This window comes from Prunus avium, chromosome 8 (genome assembly GCF_965620075.1).
Source record: "Prunus avium chromosome 8, drPruAviu1.hap1.1, whole genome shotgun sequence".
NCBI lineage: Eukaryota > Viridiplantae > Streptophyta > Magnoliopsida > Rosales > Rosaceae > Prunus > Prunus avium.
In genome coordinates, this window is record NC_142291.1 from 279,753 (window position 1) to 302,630 (window position 22,878).

The following is a 22,878-nucleotide window of genomic DNA, read 5'->3' on the forward strand; positions in this document are numbered from 1 at the left end:
AATATGCACCGATCAGTACCATCCCCAGACGAACGGTCCTCTACACTCATTTTTTAGTGGTCGACTGCCCAACGGCATACAACGCTATCATCGGCAGGACGGCGCTCACAAAAATGAAGGCCATGCTGTCACCACACATGCTCCTCCTCAAGTTTCCCACACACGCTGGCGTCGGCCAAGTGCGAGGGGACCAATTGAGTGCACGGACGTGTTACGTTTCGGCAACCAAGGAATCGGCAAGGGCTGCGCTTCGCGAAACATACTCGGTCGCCACCAGCTTGGGCGTACCGAACGGCATGGGGGCGGACAAACCAGATGACCCCCGAGATGAGGCTGTAACCCCGCAAGCGCAACCCGCCGAAGATTTAGAATCAGTCACCCTCTCCGAAGCACAACCGGACAGACAAGTTCGAATCGGTACAACCTTGAGTCCGGCACTGAGGGCCGATTTTATCACCTTCCTGCGCACCAATGCAGAAGTCTTTGCCTGGTCATACGACGATATGCCCGGTATCGCCCCGAGCGTCATCAGTCACAAGCTCAGCATCTGCCCCACTTTCAAACCCATCCGGCAGAAACGGCGGGCCTACGATGCCGAACGGTATGAAGCAATGAGGCTCGAAGTGGACAAACTAAGGACCATTGGCTTCATCCAGGAAATAACTTACCCAATTTGGCTGGCAAATTCGGTTTTAGTCAAAAAATCAAACGGCGCCTGGAGAATGTGTCAGGACTATACCGATTTAAACAAGGCTTGCCCAAAGGACAGCTTTCCTCTGCCACGAATCGATCAGATGGTGGATGCCACGGCAGGCCATGAACTTCTCAGCTTCATGGATGCATACTCAGGCTACAACCAGATATTCATGAGCCCTACCGATCGGGAACACACGGCATTCATCACCGACAAGGGACTTTACTGCTACAAAGTCATGCCGTTCGGCCTGAAGAACGCTGGGGCGACATACCAGCGATTGGTCAACAAAATTTTTTCCGACCTCATTGGCACCTCGATGGAAGTCTACGTGGACGACATGCTGGTCAAAAGTCGAACGGCCGATTCTCATCTCCACAACCTCTCGCTCATGTTCGGCGTCTTGAAAAAGTACAATATGCGCCTCAACCCGAGCAAGTGTGCCTTCGGCGTTTCCTCGGGCAAATTTCTCGGCTTCATGATCAGCCAACGAGGAATCGAGGCCAACCCTGAAAAAATCAAGGCATTACTCGACATGCAGGTTCCAAAGACACAGAAGGAAATTCAGAGTCTGACTGGGCGCGTCGCCGCTCTGGCCCGGTTCATCTCCAAGGCTACCGATCGGTGCGCTCCATTCTTCAAGGCCCTCAAAGGAAGCAAACGACAGATTGTCTGGACTGCCGAATGCGATCGCGCCTTCCAGGATCTCAAGGCCTACATGAGCAGAGCACCCTTATTATCCACTCCTCTTCCCGGCGAAAAACTCATCCTCTACCTTTCGGTTTCGGCAACGGCACTTAGTTCTGTGCTCATTCGCAAGCCGAACGGCATCGAACTCCCCATTTTCTACACTAGCCATGCCTTGCAAGACGCTGAGATTCGGTACCCCGAGCTGGAAAAACTCGCCTACGCTCTCGTCCTTTCAGCACGCAAGCTTCGGCCATATTTTCAGGCTCACAGCGTTACCATCCTCACCAATCAGCCTCTGCGCCAGATACTCCAGAGACCGGAGACATCTGGTCGGCTAGTCAAATGGGCCATCGAGCTCGGCGAATTCGACATCCACTACCACCCTCGTCCCGCCGAGAAAGGACAGGCTGTAGCCGACTTCATCTCCGAGTTGACCACATCCGAAGGGCCAGTTCCGAAGGACGCCGCCTCCGATTCATCTACGACGGTACCAGTCGCCCACCCGACCGAGGGAATCTTTAATCCGTCGATTCCACTTTGGACTCTCTACGTGGACGGCTCGTCCAACCGACAGGGCAGCGGAGCCGGCTTGGTACTCAAGACCCCTGACCAGACAACCATCGAATATGCCATCCGATTCCAATTCCGGACTTCCAACAACGAAGCCGAATATGAAGCTCTGTTGGCAGGCCTTCGGCTCGCTAAAGAAATGGGCGCTCAGCAACTCAGGATCTGTAGCGACTCACAACTTGTCGTGAACCAGATACTGACTGAATTTGAAGCCAAGGACACTTCGATGGTTGCCTACTTGACACACGCTCGCCGATTGCTGCACCACTTCACTGCGTACCAAGTTCAACAGATCCCCAGATCCGAGAACAGCCACGCCGATGCTCTCTCACGTCTTGCATCGGCGATCGACGACAACATAGGGCGCCATGTGCCGATCGAGGTCCTCACTCGACGCAGTACCACCGACCTCGAAGTACATGCCGTTCGGCAGGATCCCAGTTGGATGGATCCTATCCACGCCTACCTCGCCAACGGCACGTTGCCTGACAACAAATCTGAAGCAACGACTATCCGCCGCCGATCGGCACGATACCTCCTTCTGAATCAGATTCTCTATCGGCGTGGTCACTCCTTACCATTGCTTCGGTGCATGACCCCGCAGCAGGGAAACTACGTCCTACGAGAGATTCACGAGGGGGCCTGTGGGAACCATTCTGGGGCTAGATCATTGGCTTTCAAGACCATTCGGCAAGGGTACTACTGGCCGACTCTCCATGCCGATGCCACCACCCTGGTCCAGAAGTGCGATCAATGCCAGCGTTTCGGCTCCGTTCCAAAGCTGCCTGCCGAACCACTCTCTCCGATTGTTAGCCCATGGCCCTTTGCCCAATGGGGTTTAGACCTCATCGGCCCTATGCCCCAGGGCAAGGGACAGGTCAAATTCGCCATCGTCGCCGTCGACTACTTTACCAAGTGGACCGAGGCCGAAGCTTTGGCAACAATCACTGCAGCCAGGGTTGAACATTTCGTATGGAAGAATATCATTTGTCGATTCGGCCTCCCGAACGCAATAATCACCGACAACGGAAAACAATTCGACTCCTCTCAGTTCCGGCACCTATGCCACCGATTTGGCATCAACCTGTTCTTCGCCTCCCCAGCACATCCACAGTCGAACGGCCAAGTCGAAGCCATCAACAAGATCATCAAGAAGACGCTGAAGAAAAAGCTTGGGACAGCTAAAGGAGCATGGCCCGATCTCCTTCCGGAAGCGCTATGGGCCATCAATACCTCCTACCGACGGTCGACTGGCGAGACGCCATTTTCCCTTGCCTTCGGTTCCGAAGCCGTTGTTCCAGTCGAGATCAACGCACCCTCGTGCCGAACGGCATCTTACGAGCCAGAGCAAAACGAAGCCCAGCTCACTCTCAACCTGGACCTCATTGAGGAACACCGTTCCCAGGCTCAGCTTCGGAATGCCGCCTACAAACAACGGACTTCCCGCTACTACGACTCGCGCGTCAGACGCCGATCGTTTAAAGTAGGGGACTGGGTACTACGCAAAATCTCCCTCGCCACCAAGGACTCCAACGACGGCACCCTTGGTCCATCTTGGGAAGGTCCCTACGAAGTTGTCACCATCTGCCGCCCAGGCACTTACCGTTTGCGTGGTACCGATGGTCAAACCCTCGGCCACCCTTGGAATGTAGAACATCTCAAATATTACTACAAGTGAACGCCCCTTCGGTCATCACCTCTGTACACAAAGGTCATACCTTCGGTCGTCACCTTCGGTCATCCACTTTTGTAATCGGTTTAATTTGGAACTCCCTATTCTATACATACGGCACTACCATTCAGCAATATTATATCAAACATATTCTACATACGACATGCACACATACAGAATTAAGGGACATAACACATTAACCCGAAACAAACTTCACATTGATAAATAAAATACCACAGAAGGGCCATTTGTCTTTACACGCCGCCTTTCGGCATGTTCAAAATAATTACAAGCAACTTCTAAGGGGCTTGGCGTTCGGCATCATCGGCTGCACCTTCACATCCAGGACCGGCATTTGCATCCTCGGCATTGGTCGAAGCTTCGGCATCCGGCGCACCACTTGCATTGGGCACAGGGAGGTTCTCTTCCTCCTCACTACTGGATTCGGTGTCATCGGTCTCCTCGGCCTCGGCATCCTCGCCCTTGTAGGCCTCCACCATCTCTTCGGTCACCCCTTCCGGCAGCGGTGGTGGATCCCGGAGGAAGTTCAGGTTCAGCTTCTTGTCAGCATTGTACCGTTTGACTCGATAGAGAAAGTCGTCACATTGCTCCATGACCTCTCTATCCACCAAACGCGTAAACTCCTCCGACGATCGGTAGTCCGCAACGGCCTTCGCCTTCTCCTCTACCAGCTCCCTGGCATGCGACCGCTCGGCCGCATCCATTGCCACCTCTACCGCTGCCTTCGCCTCATGGGCAGCCACCACGTCCAGCTCGGTCGCCGCCAGCTTCGACGTCAGCTCAGCAATTTTGGCCGCATTCTCCTCGGCACGCTGGTCCGCCTCCTGCAGCATCTTTCCGGCATCAGCGATCTTCGAACGGCCCTCTTCAAACCTCTTTTGGTACCGTTCGGCAGCATTCACAGCTCGCTTCGCGCAGAGCCACATGTCCATATTAGCCTGCCACATCAACGGACACATTAATACATGCCGAATCAAAGTATCCTTAAGAAGCTACAAATCCTACACTTACCGCTGCTTGGAGACGGAAGGCCCGACCGGTTTGTTCACGCAGCGTCTTCGTTGACATTTGCTCCAGTTCAGCCAGCTCCATCTGGGCACCGTCAATCATACAGTTGATGAACGGCACAGCATTCCGAGGACACGCGATGTTAACCGGTCCCTCCTCCCCCTCCACCTCATCATTAGGGATCAGCACCGATGTCCCCTCGTTCGGGCCCCTTGGCCGCTTCGGCAACGGCGTCACATCGATGGGACCCTCGATCTGCCGTTTGCCCGTCATTTGGAGGTGGGCCTCCCGAATGACCTCTGCCTCCGCCGCCCTCTTCTCCCTGCGGCGGTCAGCCACCGTCTGCTCATCAGCCGACGCCCCTCCCGCTGGCCCTGCCGTCCTTCTCTTCTTCGGCCCGGGGGACTGAACCTTCTTCGACTTTGGCGCCCCTTGCCCCTCCAGACGCCTCCTCGTCGCCTCGCTCATAGGCCTCCCTCCTGCCACTGCAAAACAGAAAAAGCACGAAGTCAGAAAGGAAACGGCAGCATGGGGAACTCGAAAACACCGACCCTGCCGAACGGCATCTCTTACTTTCCCTTTTTTCTTCTTCCTCTTCCTCCTTCACCCTCCGATCGTGTTCGGCCCTACCGATCAGGCCTGCCTTGAACAGATTCCGGAAGTAGAGCAGCTCCTTACAAAACCGATCTTCTTCGGCAATCTTCGCTCTCACCCTCTCGATTGCTTCAATCTCTCTGATCGGTGCGGCCGGCCGTTTCAAGGACACTGAAACCAAAATACCAACGGTCAGTAAAAAATAAAAATAAAATTAAATTAAATTAAAAAAAAAAAAAAACCACTATTAACCCTGCCGAACGGCAGGTTCTACCCTACCGACTGTCTGGAAGGACGTAGGAATCCTCCTCTCAACGATAGCTCCGGGTGCCGATTCCCAATCACCGGAGACAATCACTCGACGCTTGCGCCACGTCTTTTGAGAGCTCGGCACCCCCACCACAAAGTGCCCACGCTGCCCTGCCGAGAGACAGTTGGACTGAACCCACCCTCCATGATCGGCACTCTTCGCCCTCGTCACACTGTACAGCTGGGCGAACTGTTCGTAGCTTGGCTCCCCCTCACCGGCCAAGCTGAACGCTGTGATCGTCCCGAGCAGCGTAATCCAAAAATTTGGGTTATACTGCCCTAGCGCATAACCGATCGCCGCCAGGATCTTCTGCACCGAATGCTTTAACGGTAGCCGAAGGCCATGCTTAAACACATCCGTGAAGAAGACCACCCCCTTGTCATTATCACTAAGCGACTCTAAGGGCTCCGGAATTCGCATCCCTACCGATTCCGGAATGTTGTACTCCGACCGAATCTTCGCCAACTCGGATTCGGTCAGTGTGTTCGGCTCTAAGTCATCTACTCCGAACACAGGTTCCGTCAGCTTCGCCATCGGGATCCGTTGCCTACCCCTGACGACCCTTAGCACCCCTTCCCCTGGAACGGCAACAGAGACACCACCCCCATCGGCCTCACGACCCGAAGTCGAAGGCTCATCACCCCCAGGCACCCTCGTTGAAGTACCCCCAGCCTCGGCACGCTCTCCTGCCCTCTCCACTATCTCACAGCTCGAAGAGCTCGCAGATTCAGAACTCCCACTCTCTTCGGCAGAACTCCCCGAGGACGACTCATCCTCGTATGCCCTCGGACTACGCCTACGCTCGGATTCGGTATCTGACATCTACAAACAACACACGAACGTACACTAAGGGCTGTGCTAAAATCCAAATCCTATTCTACCTCCTAAAAACACTACGTTCATACGTGTTCGGCGCCAATCTGTTGGCACTAAAAACTGAACAGATGGAGATGAGTGCAACTTACAAATGGGATGGACGATCGAGAGATCGATTGAGTATTGGATGCCGATTCTTCCTGTCCTTGGATGCTGATCCTGAATAGAAAGAGGTCGAGATTCGTAAGGTCTATGGAACCGGTGTGGAACCAGCCTAAGACCCTCCGATGCTGAAGTAAGTTTGTTGTTTTAAGAGCTCTTGCTGTTGACCATATAGAAGTATAAAAGTCAAGCTGAAAAGTCTTACCCCTGTATTGTAGTGGGAGGGGCATATTTATAGAGGGCATTTAGTATGCTCTTAGTGCTCATTTTCGATGTGGGACTCGTGGGAGGGCCCTATGAGGTTGACACGAGTCCTTAGATATTTCAGGCGGGTGCTTCGAGGTTGATTCTGCAGAATCGGTAGGGGATACCGATTGTAGGCTGTGTCCGGCTTGTAATGATCTTTTGCTGCTTTGAGACAATATCATCAGTAGCCTATGCCGATTGTCCGAGGCCTTGGGTGCTTGGGCGAGTTTATGAGATCCACGTGTCGTTGTACGAGCGGAGGGTCAGATATGGTACAAACAGTGTTATTCCCGTTACAAAAAAGTTTTTATGCTTGTGTTGGCTGTGCTATGCAAAACAGTTTGAGAAAGTTAGACAATTGCTAGCTTAGCTAGATTTCCAGAAACTACATACTTAAACAAATAATTAATTAAGAAATTGACCAAACATCCATATATCAAAAGCAACAGTAACTGGTTGCACCCAGGCATTAGATAATATACAACATCTGTTTAGTCAAGTACTATAGCTGTCATCAAATTTTAATGTTCAATCAAAACTACGTAAGAGTTAAGCCACTTTGCCTTTAGCTCACACAAGATTCTATATCTCGTCGTGTGGAGTTGTAGTTATTGTTGTTACATGTTAATTATACACGTGGATATGTGACAATATATATATGAATGCCTGCAATGAGTTGGATATCTTCCATGTTGAATATTATATATATGATCAATTTTATTTTATGTTAACTTTGAGTCTTTTTCTTAATCGAAGTTTAAACTTGAGTTAAGTACTTTAATTTGCATTAATACTCCTTAATATTTAAAATCGCCCAATCACACCATCTAGAAGCCACAACAGCTTTGTCATTTCTGGAGACATTAACTAACTATATAATATAATGATGGAGGATCGAAAGATAAACTAATTGGCCTTGACCTCTTATATTATTGGAGAAGTGAGAATAAATAAGACGATAGAGTATTAGAGAAGATTTTATTTATTTTTTTGGTTTTATATGATTTATAATTACTATTTTTCCCTTACCATATTAACTTACAGAATTTTTTTCGAAATTTTCGGATTTTTGAATTTTGAATTTGATTCGGGTGTGTCGAAATCGGTTACCATATTCCACATGCTTCATGTCATAATGACAGGAAACATTTAGACATCAAAAAGTGAAATTCATACGAACCCTTTTGAATTTGAGGACATCTCTCTGAGATTATCTCCACCATTTTAAATATTAAAACGTTTTTCTCAATTATTATTCAATTTACGGTATAATACTTTCTTTGATATATGTAATGGAGGAAATGACCAAACCAAACCGGCCGCATCGTTTGGTTCAGTTGTGCTATTAGTTTATGACCTAAACCGAACCAACCAATTTAGATTGTCATGTCTTATTGAGGGTAAGTGTATGGTTTGCAGTTTAAATTGAACCAAACCGACCATGATCACCCTCATAGGCGGAGCCAATTAAGGCCTACAAGGGTCACTTGACCCTTCTAACCCTTTGATAATTTGTTTTTGAATGTGTTGCATTTGATTGAATTACTTTCTATATTACATGACTAACGTTTCTCATCTTTTGAGTTTACTAACTTTCTCATTTTCTTTGTTTACTATTTAAATCCTATGACAATTAAAGTACACTACAAAATCCCTCTTGGCTTTAGTAGTATCTTTTTTCTACCACATAAACACCTCTTAATTCCTAAAACTTCTCATGATTTCTTTAATCGAATGAGTCAATCAATTAGGCAAAATTCTCACTCTCGCTATTTAAGGTTGACCCTCATTGATAAAATTTCTGACTCCGCCACCCCTAATTCTTTGTTCATGGTGCTGAAGACAGAGAATATAGCCTTATTGCATTCAAGCAAAGAACATGACATGATCATGATATCGATGGATTGAATATGAAAATGCATGAACCATACGAAAAATGGAGTTTCCATGAAATATCTATGATACACGGAGTCATATACTGAGCTATCATGCATGTGGCATACTTACTATAGCTAGCTAAGCCGAAGCCTAAGCCTACACTCGTGGTTGTTCATCTCATCTCTCATGGCTTGATTAGATTGTACGTCAAAGAAAATCACTCCAAATAGAGCCTCAGAGATCCTTCAATATATAATGATAAGCAGAGGGTAGACCCGTATCGAAAGGATAATAAACCACAAAAACAAAAACAAAAAACAGAAAGGAAGAGTGCAATTGAATCAAGCGACTTAATCTGAAGGCTTTGAAGGTGATCCCCCCCACATCACGATTCACATGTGCCATCGAGCCCCAGCTATGGCGACTGCATCTCCAACTGTTTGATATTATTAAGATTTAAGATCAAAACCCAAAATTATGAAAGCTAATAATAATGCATATAAAATTGCGGCCGTCCAATCAAACGCGAAAATCCCAAGAAGGTTTAGTAGCTGTTTTTCCAAGCCTTGCTTTGGAGACAATCAAGTATCTCATAATTATATTACTTTTTATTTTCTCGGGATCGTTTCTTGCTTTAAATACTTCCTCTATACTAATTACAAACCAAATAACAAGAGCTGCTCCAAAGTCACTGTGGAGCGCGTGATGGAATGTATTATATAATATATATATGATCAAATTCAAGGGTTCAGATTTTGATGAGGGCCATTGGCTTAGGTCTCACATTTTCAACCAACTATTATATCTACAATTTCTAGCAATGTGGTAACCTTAATTCAAATTATGACATTTTCAATCATTTATAAGTAGGTTCCTACACGCTTTGATTTTCGAATACCTTGTAGGGAAATTTATTAGAATTGCTTAATTTAGTAAGAGAGAGTTTATTTTGAACCGACGAACTAAATCTTTATTATTGTGGCTCTTTGGTCATTTTTAGAACGAATTATCTCTATGTATTTGACTATTTTCAACTCTAAAATCAACTGTTGGATTTGATTTTCCTTTGCTCTTCTTCTTTCTCTCTCCTTTTCCTCAATACTTCAATCTGACAACAAATCACCATGTAGTAGTTGTTGAAATATGATTCAATTGATAACTAACTAGTAAGTAGAGTGATCCCAAATATATGGTAGTGAGACATGGTCACATATGACAAGGTCCCAAGGGTAATGAGAATTAATGTGTAAGAAAAATAATAGGAGATGGAGGAAGGAAGACAATCCTTTAGTGTTATTGACTAACTGATTGGAGAGTGGAACCACTCTCCATAGAAGCAGGTGATGAAGAAGGCAGGGAGGGTAAATTATAGGACAAAAGCCATATAGTCTCATTCCATAGACTTGCTTTTTACGAAAGCTTTAACCATCCCCGTCGGCGTAGTCACCGGCCGTCAACCTTTTCCCCTAAATCAAAGCCCCCCCGTTGACAATCATCATGATATTTAAGCCCCATGACACCATCTCCACGTAAAATTTGATTCATTGCTCAAACTCAACACACACACATACAGAGAGAGAGAGAGAGAGAGAGAGAGAGAGAGAGAGAGAGAGAGAGAGAGAGAGAGAAGAGCAAAGCTAGCTAACTTAATTGTTAGTGCAATATTGCTGTAGATATATACATATTGAGAGTGCAACATATATATTCGAAAGAGATTGGTGATTAACTAGGGATATGGCTAATTCATCGACTGGGGGTGTGCCTCCGGGGTTTCGATTCCATCCGACAGACGAAGAGCTGCTTCACTACTATTTGAAGAAGAAGGTGTCGTTTCAGAAGTTTGACATGGAGGTCATTAGAGAGGTGGACTTGAATAAGATGGAACCTTGGGAGTTGCAAGGTATGTAAACTTGTCAATTAATTTTCTTGTTTGCAGTACCGTTATATCTTGAGCTTAATTATAATCTAGTTTTGCCAAGAGCTTCATATGTAGTGTGCTAGGAACGGGATTGGAATGATTGATCTTTCCTTCAAGGATTGTCTTTACTCGATCTTAATTGGTTTTGGTTAGAATTTTTTTTTAATATGTCGAATATATATGTAATATATAGACACACACATACCAAGAATTTAACATATAATTGATCAAATATATCAGCAAATTTGTTATTTTTTTTCTTCACATTATTCTAGAATAGATCGAGTAAAATTGATAAAATATAATGATTTGTACAAGTTTCTCAATTCCATAAAAATAAAGTTGCTCAATTTGCCATATCAAAATGAATTGGTCGAACTATCTACGTAAGATTCAAGATTTTTCTATGTAAATCTTTCCCTGTCCTTATTTAGCTGCTCTTTCTTCAAGATACGGCTATAGCTTTCTCGTGTAGTGAGTCGAGTCAACCAATTGACCAGGGTATGCACATTCTCTCTCTGTGCCACATAAAAAGTTTGTGATAAAATTAGCTAAGAACAATTAATGGCGGGGCATTTCTTTGAGGCCCTTGTTTATATACTAATGAAGCGACTTCAACACATTAATCTGCAATATGCTCCTATGTTATACTTTAACTATTTGTTTAGTTTCTCCTAATACAATCTGATATACCTCTCTAATTATTTCATTAATTTTGGTGTGTTTATGTATGTATGTATGTACGTATAGAGAGATGTAGGATCGGATCGACACCACAAAATGAGTGGTACTTTTTCAGCCACAAGGACAGGAAGTACCCAACAGGGTCTCGGACAAATAGGGCGACAAATGCTGGGTTTTGGAAGGCAACAGGGCGGGACAAGTGCATCCGAAACACCTTCAAGAAGATTGGCATGAGAAAAACCCTTGTTTTCTACAGAGGGAGAGCTCCCCATGGCCAAAAGACCGACTGGATTATGCATGAGTATCGCCTTGAAGATGGTGATGATCCTCAAGGAAACTTATCTAGTGTAAGTCTTTAAAACATTAACTAAATGAGAGAGATTTTAATTTGCAAGCACAAATATATATAACCTTATAAAAATGCAGGAAGATGGGTGGGTGATCTGCAGGGTATTCAAGAAGAAGAACTTATTCAAGGTTGGGAATGAAGGAGGAAGCTCGAGCATGAACTCATCGGATCATCAACAGCTCAACAACACATCAAGCACCAACCAAGCTCGCTCCTTCATGCATACCCACAGAGACAACCAATACTTGCTACGCCAACAACACAGCCAAGCCTTCGAACTAAACAACCCAAACCTTCACTACGCCCACCTCCAACCACCCCCTCAGTACTCTCTTTTCCAACCCCAAGCCCTAATCGCAACCCACAAGCCCCTCGCCGGCTACGACTACACTCAGCTCCCTTCCGACGACTCCCCGGGCCACGGCATGGTGAAGCAGCTCATGACAAACCCTAGAGACTGTGAGAGTGGCAGTGAGAACCTCCGGTACCAAGGGTGTGAGCCGGGGTTGGAAGTTGGGACGTGCGAACCAAATCAAGCACCAATGGTTGCAGGTGGAGGTGGAAGTGATGGTGGAAGAGATCATCATGATCAGGGCGGCATGAATGAATGGGCGATGCTCGACCGCCTTGTTACGTCTCATCTCGGAAATGATCAAGACTCGTCGTCGAAAGGAGCAAGGTATGATCAGGATGCAAATGCTGCTGCATCCTCCGTCACCCAAATTAATAACCACCTGTCTTTGCGTGGAGAGATGGATTTTTGGGGCTATGGAAAATAGTAATAACGGCCGCAAGTGTTGTTGGGAATCTTATTATTAGAAAGATGGGTTAGAGAGTTACCCATGGCAACTAAGAATGGCTCTAACCCTATCTATATATTAATATTGTGAGTATATCAAGCGAAAATATACCAAATTACTCGATAGCGATTGAAGGAATATATTATGAATATATAGTTGTTCCTTTTAGCTAGACGTTTTTCTGATTCTTAATTAAGTGTAAATTTTGAATTAATTATTTAATATAATACTCAATTGTACTTGATTGAAATGACACGTTTTTCCTACATGAAAATGATCAGCACACCCAATCCATCGCAGCTCTTATTAGCTTGCAACGGTACACTGTCCTTTCCACAAGGTACAAAATCAAAGGAATCAAGTTTATACGATAAGACAATTGCAGTCCTCCAAAACTGTATGTATTATAATTATGTTAGACAATTATAACAGTGTACGTACGTACATATGTTCTTAAACAATTACAATACAAAAGTGTATGCATATATATGACGTTAATTACAAAAGTTATTTACTCAAATGGTTCTCAAACTTATACATGATTTACATTTTGGTTTATAAACTAAATTATTCGTTTAAATGGTCCACCAACTCTTTATAAACTAAATTAACCACACGGTCAACTTAACGGAATGATGAAATTGGACGATATTGTAAACGTAAGGGTGTAAATTGATAAAATTAATAACCTGAGGTCGATATTAAGAACCACCCCAAATATATAGAGTGTTTTTTGACATTAGCCCAATAAAATAATATTCACCCTTAAAACCAACGACATGTAGCGTTGGGTTTGTTTGTAAGATTGAAAGCCAGGAAACGGCGGGTCGTGTTGTGCGCCAATATAAAACTCATTTGCCCCCTCTCGAAATTAAACCAAAAGCAACAAAGCGCTGCATTCTCTGATTTCAGATTTTGAGAGACAAGTTCGGACTTCGGGTTCGGAGGTCTTTAGGTTCAGCAGAGATGATGAAGGTTTTGCGCCTCTTGTCCTCCTACAGGTACCAACTCTCTTTTCTTTCTTTTCTCTTTTTCATTTTACTTTGAAAAGAAAAAACCCATTGTTTATTTTCCTTAAACCCTGAAAAATCTACCTTGTCGAGTAACTGAGCTTGAATCGTATGAATCTGGCTGCTAAGAAATGAAAGATTTCCTTTTTATCAGTCAGTCGATGTAAGTTTCCTGTATAATATAGGTGTGTTGGAAATAAAGGTTGAAACTTTGAGTTGCAAACTTGCAATCTTTTGTTTTGTCAATCTTTTGTCTATATATATATTATTTGTATTATAATAATATGTTATGTTGAAATTCTGATTTTCATTATATGGTACCCATAAACATTGAACTTTTACTCTGTTCTAACACACCTGATAGACACCCACACTCGCATGAATTGGCCATTTGATTGATTTCGTCTTATTTCCTACTTGACTGTTCATTTGTTACTCTTGGAAGAATTAACAAGAAAGAAGATGACCTGAAAGGCCGAAATTCTTCCATGTTTAGCTCTATAGGCACTATCAGCTTCCAATTTTGGAGCATTATCCTAAAATTGCTGAAACCCGGTTCTTGTAATGGGTCCAACCTTTTTCTTATGGTCCTAATTTTAGGTGAAAATGATGTTATACTTGTTTCTTAAGAAGGTAAATTTTATCAATTTTTGAATGGTTTTTCATCGAATTGGCTAACTCTAACAACACTTCAAACGCTCCCCGTTCCTAGGATTTATCTTCGTAACCTCGTGTCGTCTCTTAGTATTTTTCTGATTTTCTTTGTTGAAAAAGGAACCAGTTCTCCACTAGAGGTGCTTTATCAATGCATGCTCATACACATAGCACCAGCTTTTCAACTGCCAGTAAGAGTTTTTCTGTTAAAGGTAACTTGTTTAAACAATCAATTTTAATTTTTATCTCTTACATCTTTCTTTCCTGTTAGATAAAGTTTACTCTGCTTATCTGTGTTCTTTTGTTTCTGAACCTGCAGGAACTAGTGCTGATTATGTACATGCTCCTTTTCATATCTACAAAGGAAGAGCTGCACTCTCTTTCAGTCCTGTTCTCCCAACATTCACCAAATTGGAAGTGTGCATCTTTACTTTTTCATTCATAATTTCATTGAGCTCCTTCTTATGAAGGGATTCAAGGATGTATCTCCTCATTCATCTCTTTATATATTGCGTAGTCTGGAGGTCTCGTAGTTGGTCGGCGTGGTGTTGTCATGTTGAAGTTCACTCCTGCCATTGGCGAGCGCAAGTATGACTGGGAAAAGAGACAGGTAGTTTCCATAGCGGTTCTTATTTACATTGTCTTGATTTTCATTTTGTTTACTTTACAAATAACTAAGTAATCTCAATGACATTCGTTAGGTGTTTGCTTTATCAGCAACGGAGGTTGGCTCTCTGATAAGCTTGGGTCCCAACGATTCTTGTGAATTTTTTCATGATCCCTCAATGCAATCAAGGTTGATTTTCTGACATGCTACTTTTGTGGAAACATGTGTAACAAGGGTGTTTTCTGTTTTTTCTTACCTCATGGAAAGAACTGCATTTTGATAAAACAATTTTCAGAGGGCATCATTTTTTGTTTCATTGTGAAAGCATCGCTTGTTTTTGTTTTCTTTAAAATTGTTTATTATTTTCGGGAAATAGATAGTAATTGGCTTTAATGAGCAATTCATGTTACAGTAATGCTGGTCAAGTGAGGAAGAGCTTATCAATTAAGTCTCATGCAGATGGCAGTGGCTACATGGTTTCTTTGAGTAAGTGCACTATATCTTCTTGTATTCCCTTGTGTACTTAAATGAATGTGAAGTTCTTACTAAGTGAATTATCTGCTTGTATTTACATTTTCTTGAAAAAAAATTGAGTTTGCGATTTATCAAGTGTTGTTTTAAATTTGAGCAAGTGATTTGAAGTTTCGATGCGTTGAGTAAAGATTCCGTGTGCTTTTAGTTACTAAACCTTGGTCTAAAGTTGTACTTTTGCTTCATTTAGTCATGCGGCTATAGAGATATATGGGATTGATGCTATCTACATTTGACATTGTGCCCCCAATTTTTGGTGACAGCTGTTGTAAACAACCTCCTCAAAACCAAAGAGAATTTCATAGTTCCTGTCACAGCTGCTGAATTTGCTGTTATGAAGACTGCTTGCAGTGTATGACATGACTATGAATATAAAGTTTCCTATAACTGGGATAATAATTAGGGATATGCATTTTGATGTATTGATTTAATTCTTGTGCTTGTAATAAAAACAAATATTTCTTGTGCAGTTTGCGCTGCCCCACATCATGGGTTGGGATAGGTTGATGAGCAATATGCCGACAGGTGTAGGTGTAGGACGGCAACAATCAAAAGTGGTTCCACAACTTTTGGATGAGTGGGATAGATGAAGTCCACCTGTAGTCTCTCATCTATGTCAAGCTTAAGAAACTTGGACTTGCAAACTTTTGTTCCTAGTACCGTGGACTTGCAAGATTGTGTGCTTTAGCATGGACTTATCGTGTATAGTGTATTTTGATCTGTTGCCAAAAGCTTATTTGACCTGGTGTAGACATTTTTGGCTTAAGATGCTCAAGTGACTATTTTCAGCATGTTCTATATTCAAGATAAAACTGGTGGGTTTGAGCTGATTTATGGGGATGTTTTGCTTGCAGCCTTAGAAATGAAAGGTTCTGATTAATGAATAGATTTGATTAGTGACTAATTATATAAATTGGGCCAAGATTAATTATTTTTTGATATGAAATTCGTATACCTAGCTGATTAGACTGTTACTTTGGGGATGTTCGTTTTAGTAGCACCAAACCAATTGTTATACAAGAATTGGTTTGGTGCGTGCAGTCTTAAAAAGTGAATCATAAATGTCTTTTTATGAATGAAAAATATGACCAAAATGAGTGCCAAGCCTATGGAGTTGTAACGCCACATTTACACCTCCGTTGGGCGGATTCTGCTCCCGTGGAAAAGATATTTTGGGATGTACCAAGAGCAAGTGTGCATCTTAATTTAACATCTCTATCGGCAGAGCCAGCAGCTGATAAAGAAAGAGAGACAAAAACTTGCATGTAAATAAACAAATAATGTGTTTATGAAAAATATACCATTTGAATTCCTTAAAATGAATTTACATCTTCCAGGGAAATTCTAATTATTTTTTTTTAATTTTTATAAAGAGCGATAGTATTTTATATCTTCAGCCTTGCGACGTGGGGCAGTTGAATTTGTAAAAAAGAAGTCTTCCTTATAAAGAAAAGAACGCCTCGAGTGAGTGTTTGCTTATTGTTCCTCTCCCGCCTTGAACTTGAACGTTGCGCTAAAAACCCTGAGAATATCATCGCCGACAGACAGACAGGCAGACAGCATCCGAAAACTGAAAACCCCTTCTTACTTCTTACTTGTAGCCCTTAGCCCACTCACAAGAACACGATAACCAGCTAGAATATGGACACGTGGCAGATCCTTCACATCCCAGACAACCCCCCAATCGCTCCCGACCAACAACCCACAGTGGATGTAATTGCTTCACTCATCGACCCAGAATTTGCTAACACTCTTGTAAGGTGCTGCTTGCCTTCTTCTTCTTCTTCTTCTTTTGCTACCATTACTCTGTTTTTGTTTTTGTTTTTCTTTATATTTTCGATTAACATGATCATATTGGTTTGTTTTGTTTTACTGGGTATGTCGTAATTGTGTTTCTGCCTTCCAATTCTTTCTCTTTTTGAAGAAATTGATGCGAAAAAGTAATTAAATTTGTGTAGGCGTTTGAATCAAATGTCACCACTGGAAAATCTCCGCCACGTGAAGCGGGTGAAGAAGAAATTTGTTGAAGGAGGTCTGTATCTGTCTGTCCTACCTTACTTTATTTTGTATTGTTAAACCCTAAACCCTACCTAACTTTAATATGTTGAAGATTGTTGATTACCAACTAGCTCTTGGTCTAGTGGTACTTCTTCCAAGTGTTGGAAGAGGTCCAAGTTCGAATCCTCTCATCCCCAATTGATCAAAAAAAGAAAAAAGAAAGAAGATTGGTGATTACAAATAAATGATACTTTTATGCCAAGACGATATTTACCTGACATGGTGACTCCACGTTGATCTTACTATCTTATCTTTACGGTGTTGACTATCAGTTTACCTTACAGGAAAAACTCAATTATCTGTGATCCTATGTCTAGCTTCTGAAAATGGTAATCAGTTGGAGAGCATGCAGAATGATGTACAGGAGCTAATGAATTCCTACAAGTTGAGTCCTTTTATCACAAAAGTGGGTCTTTCTTTTGCCATTTTAATCTTGTTTAATTAGTGCTTCTTATATATATAACTATATGATACATTTTAAAGACTACTGTCGTGCTACTGTAATATTTGATGTCTTAGTTGCATAAGGGGATTATTTTAATTATATCAGTATTTAAATCCTAATGTTTCTCTTGTTATATGGTATTAAAATATTGCACTATCAATAATCTTGCATTACACTGATTGTTCTCTATAATCTTACTATTGAGTGGAATCATTTTAATTGCATTCTATTGAATTCCGAGATTTTTCTTGGACTTTGTTTTACTTAATACTTCACTTTCACGCAATTGCACTTAGACCTTGCCTTGTAATACAATGCTGCCCTTTATTAAAAAGTTTTATGATCCCTTCCACATGAACTTACTATCCCATTTTGAATATTGCATTTGATTTGCATGAGTTTTGTTATTATTTTCTGAAAACCTACTCTTTTTCTGGTAGTCTCCAAACATGCTCTTGTGTTTGTTTACTTTGGCTCTAGACAAGACTGTCATGTTTTATACATGTCAATCAACTCAATTTTAGGTCTGCAAGTATGCTGCATTATCAAAAGAAGAGTGGGAAGAACAATGCAAGCTATGGCCAACATCTTATCATCCACCAACCTAGTAAGCTCTTGTTTTGTTTATCCAAGTGTTTTTCCTTTTTAACACTAATTTACTTCTTAGTAATGTCTTTCTTTGTGGATTAGTGAGCTCTATCATTGATGTTCAGGAGTATTTAGTTTTTCCTTTCTAAGTTTAGGGTGATGAGGAGGTAAAAAATATCTCAGTAAGGATGAACAATAGTCCTAGAATTTGTTCCTGAACATATATGATGGAACAAGGTGATGTGATACCTTGCCAAAGTGCTATTTACAGTAATATAATTCATGTTGCCTAACATTAATTATATTAATAATATATGACGAAAATGGAACCTGACAATGAGTTGCATTTACAAGTGTAAGGTGTCATATTGGATGGTTGTAAAAATTCTTTTCTATTTGCACCTTTGCAGTGTGGGTTTTGTTACTTCTTCTTTTTCCCTGTAGCTACTGGTTCTGCAATTCTCCAACACATGTCAAATAATTATTTGTTTAATATTATCTTAACTCTTGTTTGTTTGTCCTTTACCTTTTAAATACAGTAATATTGATGGCATTACTGGATTCAGTGAAGAGGACTCACAATCAGTGTTCAAATTCATGAAGTATGCTATTCAGTTGGCAAAGTCTAGCGATAATTTGGTAACTATTTTATTTTCTTTGTGTTGCCTCTCTCTCTCTCTCTCTCTCTCTCTATGATTATCTAATCTCATATCAGCATTGTGACTTTCAGAAGTACATGTCAACCTTTGCTCATAGGCTTTCAAATATTCAAAATGATGCTAATATTTTGAAAGTATTGTTAAGAATCCGAAATGAATTGGGAGGGTCAGGGTGGTGCTATGTATGTTTATCTCTTCTAGCCTTATTATTTATTTATTTTTCGGCCAGCACCCTGTTGTATCCTTGTTAGTGCTGCTCAACACACATGGATCAGCATCAGTTTGAGTATAAAATTGTCAACAAATGAGGAAATATTGACTTTTCCTTTAAGAAAGATGATAAATGATTGTAAAGGAGTTGGTCATAATCTTCATTCTTGAAATTTGTTCAGAGGTGCAGGCTAAGTTTTTTATGGAAACTTCTTTCTGGTAGGGATTGGGTTGCAGACAGCAACTTCTTAAAGCTAATGCAAGGCTTAGAATTCTCGATGTAGGATTTATGTTTTCAACACGTCTCCTCACGTGTGGTTCGCCTGAGCCAAACACATGGGTCAATTATATTGGGTGATGTAGTGCACGTGTGGCAAAACTGGGTCTAACACATGGATGGATTGCCTGCTACGCTATCACGTTAAAGTTATGGCATCCAACCCAGCCAAAGAGTTTTTTCTGTGTAATGCAAGGCTTAAATTCTCAATGTAGGATTGACCCTTAATTGAAACCTTCACTCTATCTGCAGGTAGTCAATGCTGCGGTTATAGTGGATCCTTCAGTTAAACAGGTAATCACTACTGCATGTGATCAAACTTGCTCTTCGTATAGTCCCACAAACAAGATCACCCTTGAAACCAGCTGCTGTGAAAAGCTAGAAGCTTTTATTTCCCATAGTGATTCAGATGGCGTATTGAACCATGAAACTGTGCATTCAAATAGTTTTCCAGACAAATCAAAACAATTATGTACCGGTGTATCATGTTTATATCCTTGGCAATGGGCTGATCAACAATCAGACATGAGTTCGTGTTATTGGCACCCTTTACGTCATGCTGCCATTGTTGCTATTGAATCTTCTGCTGCCAGAGACAGATATCTTTTCCCCAGTTTGGGAAAAATCCAAGACAAGTCTTTTGAAATGGACCGCATGCAGTCTTCTTCTGCAGGCTCTCTAGCAAAAAGACAAAAGACAAATTCTACAAATGTGAGTTGTTTCTTTGTGCTTCAAATTGAGCCATTTTGGGGAGAGCACTAAATGAGGGTGAGGGAGGGATTGTCTAGCGTCCACTCATTTCCAGTAATTTAGCAGTTCTTTTTTTCTCGGTAGGGGACCTATTGCTTTGAATATGAAACTTGTGAAATGTGAAGTATATCATTGTCACACAATCATTAAAACAGTATAACTGTAATTTCACAATAACATTGTCTTTGAACAATCGAAGTTCTTGGGTTGGGTGACTTGTATTCAAATTAATATTTAAGAATCTTATTATCTATTCAGGTTCATAGTGACGACAATCTGGACGCTAATGGTGAAGGTTCCAGTTCTTTATCAGCCAGGCCTTATCTATGTACAGGTTTTGACATGTACCTTGTTTGGGAGCCATGCATAATGTAAGTTCATGAATAGTATACTCACTAGATTTCTACTGTGTCCATGAATTTGTTAGTTTTCCTGATAGTAGCCTTTCTTTGAACTTTTTATGCTTGTGGTGTGTATGGTCCAAATGATAATTATGGTTCCATACTGAAACTTTGTATGGCCTGCATCACAATGAAACTGTTTCTCCTTATTATTATTTGTTCTTTAACTCTTCCACTGCCTTTACATGCTTGCTGATAGGAACTTGAACCTAGTTGACATCTTAAATTTTGTTAATTATACTTCTTTCTTAATCTTGTAGTTATTCCAAAATCTTGTGAGACTGAAATTTGGACCGTTCATCCTTTCATTTCTCTCCTCACTAAGATCTTTCAAAGGTCTGGAAATGTAGGCATGATTTGACGTCGTATCCATAGGTTATTTCATCTTTTCCATATGTAGGCATGATCATTTCGGTTCTGTCATCCTGACCTCTTCCATTGGTAAAATCTATCTTTTGTTGTCTGTCAAATAAATGCAAATTTATATGTAATTCGCATTATAAATCTGTCTTGCATCCTCTGTACACACTAGATAATGTGTGAAAAGGATTGTTTTATAGAAATCTTGCATTGGCTGATACACACTGTATGCAATTGAAATGTCCACTATGAAACTCTCTCTCTCTCTCTCTCTCTCTCTCTCTCTCTCTCTCTCTCTCTCTCTCTCTCTCTCTCTCTGTGGAAACTGGAAACCTGAGTTTGTGTTGTTTGTTTTAAACTAGTTTTATTATGTTCAATATTCTGATATTATATTCTTATTAAAGGTGTGCAATGGCACTTGTCCATCAGAGAATTAGGCGTATATTCTTTGCTTTCCCAAACCCAAATGCAGGGGCATTGGGTAGTGTTCACAGACTACAAGGGGAAAGAAGCTTAAATCATCACTATGCTGTATTCAGAGTGTTAGTGCCTCAACAAATCCTTAGTAGGGAGGGATGAAACTTCAATTACCAAATGAGTACAAATGAAATGAGAATATTGGTGTGATTGTTCTCCATCAGCTTCATTTGTGGACTAGACTAAGACATTGTTTTACCAGGAAGACAACTCAACTCAACTCAACTAGGTTACTGACTGACTGACTGGTTAGCCATTACCCATTTAGCCAAGAACGCAAGCAATCCAAGGCTTCCATGCTTCAAGCTCAAGAAGATTTCATTTGCCTATCCCCCTCGACCTTTGTGACTCTATTTGTCATGCAATGTTTTATCAATTAAGAGGATCATAAGTGCTGCAAACTACATGGGCACATTAATAATTTTGTTCACCATTCAATCTCCAAAGTAGCTATGGTTTGAAAGTAATATCCAAGTTGTTGAAAGAGTTGAAGTGAAAAACAGTGTGATGCCCAACACTGTTATTTTGATAAAGCATGTAGGATCCACAAAGTCCTTTTCAAGAACTGGTTGATTGCAATCTAAGAGCATCTTGCAAAATGTTAAATTCGAATTTGATGGCTTATGTGGCAATTTGACACTTTGGAAAAAGTTTAAGGCTTATTTATGTACATGCCCCCTTTGCTTTCAAACTTGTCTCAAATTACCACATGGGCTTTGAAACGTCTCAAAATACCTCCTACACTTTTAAAAACCGTCTCACGTTACCCATTCCGTCAGTATTATAGACGTTCCGTTACGTGCTTTGGGCTCCACTTCATTTTAATCCTTAACATTGGAGAATAAGGGTTTTTTCAACTTTAGAAAAGGGGAAAGGGGGTATTTGGGTGAGAATGGGAAATTTGGAGAAGGCGGCTAGGGCTTATCAAAATCTGAGGTGGGGTTCAAATTTTGGGAGAATTTGGAGAAGAAATCATTGTTTGGGCTGGGTTGCTGCTACTGCAGCTTGTAATCTATACCCAGTTCCTAATCCTTCGCCTTGAAGATACAAACTAACTACAAAGAACAATGATATATTTATATATCCCATTTGAAATAGATGAAAGCACATCAAGATACAAGCTCATGTCACCACTCCCTTTCATAAAGGCTTCTTCTTCTTCTATTGCTGTTGCTGCTTTGATGGAGAGATTCTGCCATCATCAATGCTTTCGGTTGAAGTAACTCCATTAATCTGATCCAACCCCTCCTCACCACCCCCAACCTTTGAGTCCACTTCCTCTTCAAAGGATTCCTGCTCTTGTTCCCTCTCCGGTGAGAATTCCTTCTTTTCAATCTTGCAGCTCTCCCACATCTTATATTCAACTTCTATAGAGTCATCCTCTTTCTCTTTGCTCTCATCTTCTTTTGGTTTCCCATCCAAATTTCCCCTTCTCACCC

The 22,878-nt window shown here is 41.9% G+C and overlaps 3 protein-coding genes across 6 annotated transcripts; all 3 read left to right on the plus strand.

Moving 5' to 3' along the window:
* Positions 1-10,395: 10,395 nt before the first annotated feature.
* NAC070 (NAC domain containing protein 70) lies at positions 10,396-12,391 on the plus strand. The gene is made up of 3 exons (XM_021957270.2): positions 10,396-10,561; positions 11,330-11,610; positions 11,690-12,391. Exons 1-3 carry the CDS (start codon positions 10,396-10,398, stop codon positions 12,389-12,391), a joined length of 1,149 nt encoding a protein of 382 aa, XP_021812962.1.
* Positions 12,392-13,260: 869 nt separating this feature from the next.
* Positions 13,261-16,046, plus strand: ATWHY2 (WHIRLY 2). The gene is made up of 8 exons (XM_088245118.1): positions 13,261-13,413; positions 14,197-14,288; positions 14,396-14,493; positions 14,594-14,686; positions 14,778-14,872; positions 15,096-15,169; positions 15,478-15,566; positions 15,685-16,046. Exons 1-8 carry the CDS (start codon positions 13,379-13,381, stop codon positions 15,802-15,804), a joined length of 696 nt encoding a protein of 231 aa, XP_088101244.1. The 5' UTR covers positions 13,261-13,378; the 3' UTR covers positions 15,805-16,046.
* Positions 16,047-16,624: 578 nt separating this feature from the next.
* EMB2820 (Cytidine/deoxycytidylate deaminase family protein) lies at positions 16,625-22,045 on the plus strand. 4 transcript variants are annotated; one of them, XM_088246352.1, is made up of 8 exons: positions 16,625-16,969; positions 17,173-17,246; positions 17,545-17,678; positions 18,242-18,324; positions 18,845-18,944; positions 19,704-20,162; positions 20,460-20,572; positions 21,367-22,045. In XM_088246352.1, exons 2-8 carry the CDS (start codon positions 17,186-17,188, stop codon positions 21,539-21,541), a joined length of 1,125 nt encoding a protein of 374 aa, XP_088102478.1. In that variant the 5' UTR covers positions 16,625-16,969; positions 17,173-17,185; the 3' UTR covers positions 21,542-22,045. The 4 variants fall into 4 exon arrangements, with proteins under 4 accessions (XP_088102478.1, XP_088102477.1, XP_088102479.1 ...); XM_088246351.1 differs by having other exon boundaries at positions 16,626-16,974; XM_088246353.1 differs by having other exon boundaries at positions 16,626-16,969; positions 17,557-17,678.
* The last annotated feature ends 833 nt before the right edge of the window (positions 22,046-22,878 follow it).

What these genes read in the sequence shown, in the direction of transcription:
- ATWHY2 (XM_088245118.1), top strand. Translation starts at nt 13,379, where the DNA reads ATGATGAAGGTTTTGCGCCTCTTGTCCTCCTACAG. An exon ending in TAAGAGTTTTTCTGTTAAAG is followed by an intron (nt 14,289 to 14,395) that starts GTAACTTGTTTA and finishes CTGAACCTGCAG; the next exon opens with GAACTAGTGCTGATTATGTA. An exon ending in CAACATTCACCAAATTGGAA is followed by an intron (nt 14,494 to 14,593) that starts GTGTGCATCTTT and finishes TATATTGCGTAG; the next exon opens with TCTGGAGGTCTCGTAGTTGG.
- EMB2820 (XM_088246351.1), top strand. Translation starts at nt 16,856, where the DNA reads ATGGACACGTGGCAGATCCTTCACATCCCAGACAACCCCCCAATCGCT. An exon ending in AAAAGACAAATTCTACAAAT is followed by an intron (nt 20,163 to 20,459) that starts GTGAGTTGTTTC and finishes TTATCTATTCAG; the next exon opens with GTTCATAGTGACGACAATCT. An exon ending in GTTTGGGAGCCATGCATAAT is followed by an intron (nt 20,573 to 21,366) that starts GTAAGTTCATGA and finishes TTCTTATTAAAG; the next exon opens with GTGTGCAATGGCACTTGTCC.
- NAC070 (XM_021957270.2), top strand. Translation starts at nt 10,396, where the DNA reads ATGGCTAATTCATCGACTGGGGGTGTGCCTCCGGGGTTTCGATTCCAT. An exon ending in GGAACCTTGGGAGTTGCAAG is followed by an intron (nt 10,562 to 11,329) that starts GTATGTAAACTT and finishes ATGTACGTATAG; the next exon opens with AGAGATGTAGGATCGGATCG. An exon ending in CTCAAGGAAACTTATCTAGT is followed by an intron (nt 11,611 to 11,689) that starts GTAAGTCTTTAA and finishes ATAAAAATGCAG; the next exon opens with GAAGATGGGTGGGTGATCTG.